The sequence below is a fragment of the Gracilinanus agilis genome, chromosome 6 (assembly GCF_016433145.1).
Source record: "Gracilinanus agilis isolate LMUSP501 chromosome 6, AgileGrace, whole genome shotgun sequence".
In the NCBI taxonomy this organism is placed as follows: Eukaryota; Metazoa; Chordata; class Mammalia; order Didelphimorphia; family Didelphidae; genus Gracilinanus; species Gracilinanus agilis.
This window is the reverse complement of record NC_058135.1, coordinates 147,880,041-147,890,890: the sequence shown is the minus strand read 5'-3', so window position 1 is coordinate 147,890,890 and position 10,850 is coordinate 147,880,041. Positions and strand designations below refer to the sequence as shown.

General features: G+C 36.3%; 1 protein-coding gene across 12 annotated transcripts in view; it reads right to left on the bottom strand.

Annotated features, from left to right (window-relative positions):
- Positions 1–1,465: 1,465 nt before the first annotated feature.
- Positions 1,466–10,850, bottom strand: part of LOC123251536 (UDP-glucuronosyltransferase 2B31-like) — a 151,147-nt gene continuing 141,762 nt past the window's right edge. For all 12 annotated transcript variants that reach the window (XM_044680817.1, XM_044680818.1, XM_044680821.1 and 9 more), the window contains 3 exons: positions 9,012–9,099; positions 6,972–7,191; positions 1,466–4,113 (listed from right to left, as the gene is read on the bottom strand). In XM_044680817.1, the coding sequence (XP_044536752.1) occupies positions 3,834–4,113; positions 6,972–7,191; positions 9,012–9,099 (588 nt within the window). In that variant the 3' untranslated portion in view covers positions 1,466–3,833. The remainder of the gene's footprint in view (positions 4,114–6,971; positions 7,192–9,011; positions 9,100–10,850) is intronic.

The window sequence follows — 10,850 nt, the reverse complement described above, 5'->3', positions numbered from 1 at the left end:
GATGAGGATGGAAAAAAGGCTGTGATGGACATTAGGGAGGGAATATTTTCAGTGGAATCATTAGTGGGAAGCCATCTTGCAGAGTTCAGAAGAGAGTGGAAGGAAAACAAGCATAGGCCTTGATTGGAGGCAGCTTTCTCAAAGGAGGCCACGAAAAGGGGAGGGATGAGAGAAAAGAAATGGACGGATCAATGGAGGGTTTTTTGTTTTTGAGTCTTGTTTGTAGGCAGTAGAAAAGTGTCCAGGATACAGGGATAGATTGTATATGAGAAGACAGGATGGATTAGAATTTTTTGTGTATGTAGAGGGGTTTGCCTCAACAAGAAGAAGGACCATCTCTTTCTGTGAAACAGGAGTGAACAAGATAGCAGGGAAAGGCCTTTCAGTGATGGAATGAGAAGGAGGGGGAAAAAAGTGCTCTCTGCTATTGGCCTCCATTTTTTTTTAAACCCTTAACTTCTTTGTATTGGCTCCTAGGTGGAAGAGTGGTAAGGGTGGGCGATGGGGGTCAAGTGACTTGCTCAGGGTCACACAGCTGGGAAGTGTCTGGGGCCAGATTTGAACCTAGGACCTCCCGTCTCTAGGTCTGGCTCTCAATCCACTGAGCTACCCAGATGCCCCCTGGCCTCCATTTTTAACACTGAAATGTAAGACAAGATTCTCCTTTGGGGAGAGGAAGAGGGAAATATCAGAAGTTTGAGGAGGGTTGAAAAGATTGGGAATTGCTGCTTTTGTGAGTGGGGTAGTGGATAGATGAAGGCATAAAGGAATGATGAGCCTAAAAATTAACCTCCAGCCCCAAATATTTTCTCAGCACGTAGCTGCTCCCTTATCTCCCCCTATGACAAACCTAAAAATGTTTCCCAGCATGAAGCTATCTTATTGCCTCCTTGATGAATGTTTGCCAAATGCTTCCTGACCCCTGACCCTGAAACCCCCTTGATAAATGTTTGCCAGATGCTTTCTGACCCCTGTCCCTGACAACCCCTTAATGATTACCAGATGCTTCCTAATATCTCTCCTTGATGACGTATGTACCAACCCCTTCCCCAAACATTTCTATATAAACCCTTGGCTGAAGAAGCCCTGGGGTCAGATAGGCAAATTCTCCCTCTCTGCCTACTGACCCTAGCGTCATGCTAGCCAATAAATGAGCCTCTTCTTGCATATTGCATTGTCAGTGTGATTCTTCCTGCCACGACTGAATCTGGGCCAGAAAATTCAGGTCCAACAGGAATTGCCATGAATCTATGTTAAACTCATCTGAGATCCACATGTCAAACCAATCAGATAACTGGAATTCTGAATACCCACAATTTTTTTTCTCGAGCAAATCTGTTTTCTACTTGTTTTAGGTTAGCAAAAAAGGTAGAAATCGAGGCCATTGACTTCATGTTCCCATGAATTTTAAGATTCCCAATTCTCCCAAATAAAGACAAATACTCTTAAAAAAATATACACACCATAACAATCAATTTCTTTTAATTTAAAAATATTAGGAAAATGAATTTATAGTGCTTATGTGCATATTAACCTAAAATCAGCATGGAAAGGATTTGTGGTCATATTGCTATTTTCAGTCAAGTTCAAGAAGTAACATTAGCAGTTCCATGGTCATATGAATTGTAAGTATGCTTTTCATTTATTTATTTATTGTAAGTATGCTTTTTAAAAATGAACTTGAATGTTATGTAAGCATTTACAGTTTTTAACGAAGCCAGTAGAGGGCACTTGTCCTTTGAAAATATTATTTGTAGCCCATAAACTCTTGAGTTAGATGTGTTACAATCTGATAAGAATTATAGCAGCAATACATACTTAATTCCAATATCTACAAACACAATGCTTAATTAACATAATTCACATGTTGGTATATAATCCAAGTAGCATTATGTAAAAAAAATCCACCTACTTTAAGCCTCTAAGCTTCAAAAAATTCCTGGACAAATAAAGTCTTCCTAATGATATTTAGAAATCGACACTAAGATAAAATGCCTTGGAACACGTTCATCTTTAACCTTTTCAAAATTAAAAGGAAATTCTGAAGCGTTAACTTAGCAATGAACACTACCAAAAAATTAAACTATGATTTTGGCAAACTATTATTTTTAAGATACAGTGTTTACAGAGTAGTAAGTGCTAATGCTCTTATTTAGATAGGACAGTAATGGCTTAATTTCTAGAAAACTTCTAGAAAAAAATTCAGTGCTGCTCCATAGGGGTTGATTACTTTGATTATATTCTGAAAAATTAATCAATACAAATAATTTTTTTAAAAATAAAAATGCAAATAGGATTTTTATTTGGTTACTTTTTTGTTTTATAAAACTAGTGAACAATTTTGTGAACTAGTTTAGGATTCCCAACTCCCCCAAATAAAGACAAATACTCTTAAAAAAATATACACACCATAACAATCAATTTCTTTTAATTTAAAAATATTTGGGAAACGAATTTACAGTGTTTATCTGCATATTAACCTAAAATCAGCATGCAAAGGATTTGTGGTCATATTGCTATTTTCAGTCAAGTTCAAGAAATAACATTAGCAGTGCCATGATCATATGAATTGTAAGTATGCTTTTCATTTATTTATTTATTGTAAGTATGCTTTTTAAAAATGAACTTGAATATTATGTAAGCATTTGCTGTTTTTAACTAAGCCAGTTACTAGTGAACTAGTGAACTTTTCCTCCTATATTCCTTTATAGTTTCCCCTACTCTAACATCCATACTTTCCCCATTAAGTTATGGCAGACAAATCTCTTTCCCTGAGAAATGAAAGCATTCTCTGTGGTTCTTGTTCTTAAAAGGCATAGAAGCAATTTTATTTTGTTCTAAATTTAGGCTTTACAAGTCAAGGTGAAATGTGGGGAAAATCCTTTCTTAACAGGTGCTACTATCACTACTTATTATTGTAAGAATATCCTATGAGCTTGGAAATATTTGATTGGTAATCATTTTGAATGGATGAGCTCTAGAAATAGCGACATTTTAGATTATTTTTGAAGCACAAACAGGACTACTTTCTCCTGAATCTTTGTCCCAATTCCAGTTTTAGAACTGGGAGGAATTATGTTGTCAAACTGCCTCCATTCCTTTTTTCATTTTACAAATGAGGAAACTGAAACCTGGCAACAAAATGCATAGCCTGTGGTCACTCATCCAAGTTAGTAGTAGAGCTCAGGTGTCTGAGTTATCAGTGCTAGAGCACTGAGCTATGATCACAAACCTTTTGAGGCAAATTTCACTTATAAATCAAGATTAAAAGGTTGCTTGGATTATTACTCTTAGAAATTATTCAAGGGTGTGAAATAACAATTGTGGATGTGGAAGGGACAGATAGGAGATCAAAAGAAAGTAGTCAGGCAACCAAGACCGAGTTGAAGATTGAGAAAAAAATTCCAATTTGAATTTTGTTTTTTCTCCTGTATTGTTTTCTACTAACTTTGGTACTACAGTTTTCCTAATCTACCTGGAAAAGTCTTTGTGATATCACAAACTAGAAAGAAAAAGAGAAACTCTTAAATTGCTTCTTTTGAGACATCTCTTATCATATTAAAATTACCACTCATTATTTGTATGCATGTCATATTCATGTCCAAATTGGTTGTAAACTTGAGGACAAAAACTGACTCATCTGTCTTTGCATCTCCTTCAGGACCTATATACAATGCTTTGCACAAAGTAAGAGTTACATAAATATTGTGAATTGGGAAAAGGAGTTTATTTCAAACCTCAAGGCAGCTAGACTAAGTACTAAGATGGAGTTCTTCCTGGCTCCTTCCTCACCACTTCTATCCCCCATCCCCAGCCTTAGGTATCAAAGGAAATTATGCCCTCTTTTGTTTCTTTCCTGTTTTACCAAATTTCCGGCAGCAAAACAAGCAGGATTTAGCAACTATAAAGACAACAGTTGCCACACAGGCAAGTAGGAAGCCAATCACATCCAAGGAGTGGTACTGGTACCAGGTGAGGTCATGGGCAGCAGGTCGAAGGTGCTTAGCACCTTTGTGACGCATCACAAACTCGATCCAGAAGACAGCTCGATCTAGGGGTTTCACAGGTTGGTCATGATGAATTCTTGATAATCTCATAGCATTTTCTTTGTATCTGAAACAGAAACACGTACACAAAGCAGAAGAGAGTAAATCACTTGTTTTTCTTAGGAAATTTACTCTACTAGTACCTACTATCTGTGCAACCTTGCAGCAAATCATTTAACTTCTCTGGACCTTAATTCCTCACCTGTAATAAAACAAGGGGGTTGAATTAGATGGCTTCTAACATTAGGGTGAGGGGAGGGGTAGTGTGTGCTAAATTTATAATCCTGTTAATTAAATATCACATGTACTTTAAAAAATTAGTATTTCTCTAATCAAGAGTGATTTAAATTTTTTTTAAAATTATATATATAAAACAATTACATGTAATAAAAATTTCCACACAAGTTTTCTCAAGTTATACGATTGAACTTATCTCTTTCCCTCTCTTTTCTTCCACTTCCCAGTGCTGTTAGACAACTCAATCTGGGATATACATGTGATGTACATATATCACGTATATCATACATACATGGGATAGACATATATCATGTATATCACATATACATGGGATATACATGTATCATGCAAAATATTTCCATATTGTTCATTTTTGTAGTATTATAAAACCAAAACCCAAAACAAATCCAAATAAACAATTGAAAAATCATATGTTTTCATCTTTTAGTTCTTTTTCTGAAGGTGGAAAGTATTCTCTGTCATAAGTCCCTCACAATTGTCTTGAATCACTGTCTTGCTGATAATACCTAAGTCTATCACATTTGATCGTTCCACAATATTGCTGTTACTATGTATAATGTCTTCCTGCTTCTGCTTGTTTCACTCTGTATCAGTCCATGAAGGTCTTTCCAGCTTTCTGAAATTATTCATCATTCCTTACTGCACAATAATATTCTCTCACCATCATATGCCACAATTTGTTCAGCCATTCCCCAATTGAGGGACATCCCATTAGTTTCCAATTCTTGGCCACCACAAAAAAAAAAAAAGCAGCTATAAATATTTTTTAACAAGTACAAGCCCTTTTTAAAAAAAATCTCTCCAGGACATAGGCCTAGTATTAGTATTACTGGATCAAAGGCTATGCATTGTTTTATAGTCTTTTGGGCATCTCATGTACTTTTGAGGGTCACTCAGCAGACAGTCCTATTTCCAGTTGGTCAGGGGAGCTGAATGTCTTTCTAATCTGTCTGACTCCAGCCACCTAGATTATCCTTTGTTATAAACAAACAAGGGAGAAGAATTGTGAGCCGTATGATTTAGTATCTGAAGTTCTAAAAGAATTTAATTTTTCTCCATCAAATATTGGAAAACAATATAGGTTCTTAATATTTATTGATGAAGTTTTTTTAGAGTTCTTGTTTCATGCATCAGTTGTGAAAAAATATCAGACATAGAACTGGCCAACCTCCTTTTCTAATCATATGGGAACATTTGTGGCTGTTAAGGGGGCCACCCAACAGAGGGACAGCTCCAACCCCACTCTAGTATCCACAAAATGTTACCAAGCCTAGTAGGACTCCACCATTGTGTTGAGTGGATCTTCTGTGATGGTGGATTTGGAAAAATATGAATAGCAGGATGAGAAGTTGTTGATGTTATCAGTTATCCTTGTGAAGGAATAAGATCATGCATTCATTGAAGTACTAAAGCATCTATTGCATTTAAGAACCTTTGATCCAAAGGGTGATTCTGACAAATTTCTATCCTTTTAATATTTTCATTAATTCAATTCACCAAACACTTATTAATATGTAACATTCTATAAGCATCTTATGGAGAAATTCAGTAATATATTGTAGAGGAAAGTAGGTGCCCAAATGCCATAGCTGCCTTTTGGAAGTCATTACTTCATTGAAAATAAGCTTTTAAGCCAGAGATAGCAGGGCACAACACCTGTAGTCCCTGCTCCTGGAGAGGCATAGACTGGTATAGATCAGTGATGGGCAAACTACGGTCTGTGGACCAGATGCAGCCCTGAAATGTTCTACGGGGCATTGGGACATTATTCCTAATCTGATGAATACAATGAGTAGGATACAATACAATGAAACTTCGAAAGAGTTGCCTTAGAAACAGACTGAGAGATGAGCATTTCCTTTCCTTTGGCCCCCTCTGGTATAGATGATTTGAGTTTGGGAATTCTGAGCTACAGGAGGATTAAAAAGTCAATCAGGTGCATGCATTAAATCTAGCATCAATGTGTTTTAAGACCCTGGAAACAGAGGGTCACTGGGCTAACTTAAGAAGGGAAGAACTGGACAAAGGTGGAAATAGATTGTGTCAAAGCTTTCATGCTAATTAGCAATGAAGTTGGTCCTTGAGAGCTTGATGCTCTTCTAATCTGTAAGAGATAGGGAGACAGTCTCAAAAAGAGAGAGAGAGAGGAAAAAGCAGAAAAAGAAAAGGGAAAACATTCTTTAGAAAGTGCCTGTGACATTTAATTGATAGGGTTTTGGGATCAAAAATTTAGAGCCACTTCCCTTCCCCATCTTAGAGGCCATTTAATCCAACCTCCTCACTTTACAGGTGAAGAACTAAGATCCAAAGAAGTTAAATGATTTGCCACAAAGTTGCGCAGGTAGTAGGTACCAGGTTTTTCTTTTCTTTTCTTTTCTTTTCTTTTTTTTCTTTTAAACCCTTAACTTCTGTGTATTGACTTTATAGGTGGAAGATTGGTAAGGGTAGGCAATGGGGGTCAAGTGACTTGCCCAGGGTCACACAGCTGGGAAGTGTCTGAGGCCGGATTTGAACCTAGGACCTCCTGTCTCTAGGCCTGGCTCTCAATCCACTGAGCTACCCAGCTGCCCCCTAGGTACCAGGTTTTAAAATTTGTTTGACTTCCAATTCCCAGTACTGGTACTTGAGGTTATTAGTGGTAAGAAAGCAGTAAATTCTAATACTCACGAGGGGTCATTGATGACTGTCTTCAAAGCATTAAGCAGGTCTGCTGTTGTCATTTTATTAAAGTTCACCTCGACAGCTGCTCCCTTGGCCTTCATGTGAGCAATGTTATCAGGCTGATCAGCAAACATGGGCACACCTACCATGGGAATTCCATGATAGATTGCTTCGTAGATTCCATTGGTTCCACCATGAGTGATAAAAGCCTTGGTTTTGGGGTGACCTAGGATAGAAACGGAAGGAAAAGGGATCAGTTTAAGTAAGTCGTGATGGTTTTAGAAACAGAGAGTCTAAGGCATTGGTTGATATTAATGCAATAAATTGGTGTAAAAGGGGAATCCCTTGGAAACGTTAATATTTTTGGAAGAATCTGGGATCGTGTCTATATGTTGATCTTAGGCTGCAGTTATAAGCAAAGGAACTGAAGGTGGACCACAAAAAAATCTTTCATTGTACATTTCATTAATGTTTAAAGAATGTTTACAGAGAGAATTAGAGAAGAAAAAGAGTCTCTTTTTCAGGTGAGTCGCCAAGCAATTATACTTTCTTTTCACAGACTTGCCTGATACTATATTTTTATGGAAACTCTTTCTACTCTATTTCTCTGATTACAACAAAAACACAAAAAGCAGCTCACTTTCCATTCTTCTTAATTTAATCAGTGCAATTCTTAATTGTTCTCTAAAACCTAAGTAACCAAGTTGAGACTTTACCAGAGATTCTTTTTTTTTGTTGTTGTGGAACTCTCATACTTTTTTTCTTCCTCCATTTGAGATGTTTGCAAATGTTGAAAGAACCCACAACCTTAATCCTTAATTTTTTGGGGAGGAACTGAACTTTTCATTGCAGAGGTTCTTAATCTTTTTTTGTGCCTCAGGGATCCTATTGGCAATCTTTTTAAGCCTATGCTCCTCTTATCAGAATGTTTTTAAAATCATAAGCTATCAGAGCAATAAAGCAGAAACTAGTTATTTAATTATAGTTATCAAACATTAAAAAGCAAGTCAAAAGGACAATCAGGTCCTATCTCTACCAAAAATGCTCTATCATTTTGACTTCTCCATGGAATCACAGCTTTAGAACTGAAAGGGATCTCAGAAGTCATTTAGTCTAACTCTTTCATTTTACATATGAGGAAGACAAAGCCCAAAGAGCTTAAATGATTTAACCAAAGTCAAAATCTGGTACATCAGAACCCTGATCTATTAACCCCAAATCTAGCATGCTGCCTTACTGTAGCAGAGACTTAGGCTAGCAAAAAGCCTTCTGATGGTTTATTAATTCAGAAAATGCCAGTAATTATCATCAACTAAGTTATCTGCTTTCAGACAAGAATCTTTTTGGGAGGCCTTCCTCCTCCCCACCCCCCGCCCCCAGATAGTTAGAGGAAGGAAACACCTGGAAAAAGCTAACTGAGTTTTAGAATTACTTGTACTTAATTTGCAATCCTCCATCATCCTGATCAATTTATTCAGTTCTTTAGAGTGCCTTTGGCTTTTTAGGTATCATTGACAAAGTTGGTCAGGAATGAATGTATGATTTAAGTTATTCAAGATTTCTTCATAATCCCTTATGATAATGCATTACTTGTGAATTGGTCCACAATGTCAAAGACCTATGATTTCATAGGTGTAAGAATTCCTCCCAACCAAAGCAGAAGACAACCTTATTACTTAGTGTCTCATAGCATTGCTAAAGGCTTTATAGTGGTAAATCACTAATCCAGAGACACAAAACTACTAAGTGTCAGAGGCAGGATAGAGCTCTCTGATTCCAGATCTTTCCACTACATATCGCCTCTTCTCTCAGGGTCTTTTATTAACTGGAAATATTTCATAAAATAAACAACTTATATTCTTGGGACTGAGAATTTTCACCATGCTTCACCTAGAAAAATTCTCTGTTACTGACATTGAAGAGGTTTATATAACAGATGGATAATTCTCTAAAATGGTACTTTTTAAATGGAAGAGAACCAAGAAGATATGATTTAATTTTATATAATTTTTTAAATTTCTTAATATTTCTAGTCTATAGGCTCACCAAGAAGATCATTCTGGGGAATCCAGTCATAGGTTTTGGTATTTGGACCTAATGTGGCTGGCTTCTTTCCTTTGTATCGCCACAGAACCTTTGAAAATAAAAGAAAAAAAAGATTTGTAATGTGAGTAGAATCATAAAACTCTAAAATCATTGGACTTTTAATAAGAATCTAGTACAACCCTCCCTTTTTTATAATTGAGGAAAATGAGGCCCAGAGAAAGTACCTGATAAGTATTAAATAACTATACCACTTTGTATCTATCCTTTCCAAGAACTTTCATAGACATCCTATTGAGGTCATTATTGTCATCGTTGTTGTCCAGTACTTTTTTCAATTGTGTCCAAGTCTTTATGACTCCATTTGTTTTTTTCTTGCAAAGATACTGGAGGGGTTTGTCATTTCCTTCTCTAGATAATTTTATAGATGAGAAAATTGAGGTAAACAACGTTATGTGATCTGCCTAGGGCCATACAAGCTAGTAAGTGTCTGAGGCCAGATTTGAATTCAGTAAGATCAGTCTTCTTGACTTCAGACTCAGCATTCTGTGCACTGTTCTACCTAGCAGTCCTTGTCATTATTGTTCCCATTTAGTAGATGAGAAAATTATAACAACAGATTGGGAATGGAGGGTATGAGAGGCAGGAACTTAAGGCATCTTCCTAGAGTCAATTGACAGAACTGTATTAGAATATACAGTACAAATCTTCTGTATTCTAGTTCTCAATTTTAAAATTCTGCATTGCCTAGGAAATGTACTTGCTTTAATGTTTATTGAGAAAGATTTGCTTATATTCACTTTCCTCAGAAAATCTTTTAACTTTATCTAGTTCAGTAAATATTTTATATATGTGCAAAACATTGTTTAGGTGCTACTGAATATAAGGAAAAACCCAATCTCTGTCCCCAAGGAGACTACAAAAATGGGTGCAATATATATCCAAATAAATAAAAAAAGGAATAAGAAAAAGAAGATAGAAATAACACATTAACAGGGGAGATCAGGGAAGGCTTCACAGAGGAGGTAGCCCCTGAGCTGAGCCTTGAAAGAAGATAAGAATTCAAAAAGGAGATGATGAAAAGGTACAAGAGTTGGCTTGTTTAAACTTGTGAAGGTGTGAGACAGAATGCTAGGTTCGGGAAGAAGCTAGAAATTTAGTTTAGCTGAAATTTAGCATGTGGGAAGTTGGAAAATAGTTGAGTTAAATCACGGACAGCTTTAAATGCCAGGCTGAGGAGTTTGTATTTTATCTTAAAGGCAATAGGGAGCTAGTAAGGAATTTTGAGCAGAGTAACATGATCAGAAACATGCCTTAGGAAGAAAATTTTGGAAGCTGTATGAATGAGTTGAAGGCAGATAAATTGGAAACAATAAAAATGGAGAGAGACAATGTGGTACAATGGAAATAATGTCGAACTCAAAGACAAATACTAGCTCTGATGCTAGTTGAATGATTAGGCAAGTCTGAGTCATTTTGATCTATAAAATGGCAGTGATACTTGTATTATCTACCTCTGTGATGATACAATCTGAAACAAAAAACTGGAATGAAGTTCATTCTGTGTAGAATGATTAGAGGATTTTATTCAAAATTGCTTTATATCTAACTATCAGTTTCAGGATTCTTTTTACAATGCCAAAAGGAATCACATAATCATAGAAACTCGCATTTAGAAGGTAGGTCAATGGCCATTTAATCCCCCTTTACTTAAGTTTATCTTAATGTGTGTCTGTGTGTATAGGTATACATATATCATATGTGTATTGTATATTGTGTGTATGTGTATATCTGTTTAGGGAGAGAAAGAGAGAGGGGGGGAAGGGAGAGAGGGGGGGGTCG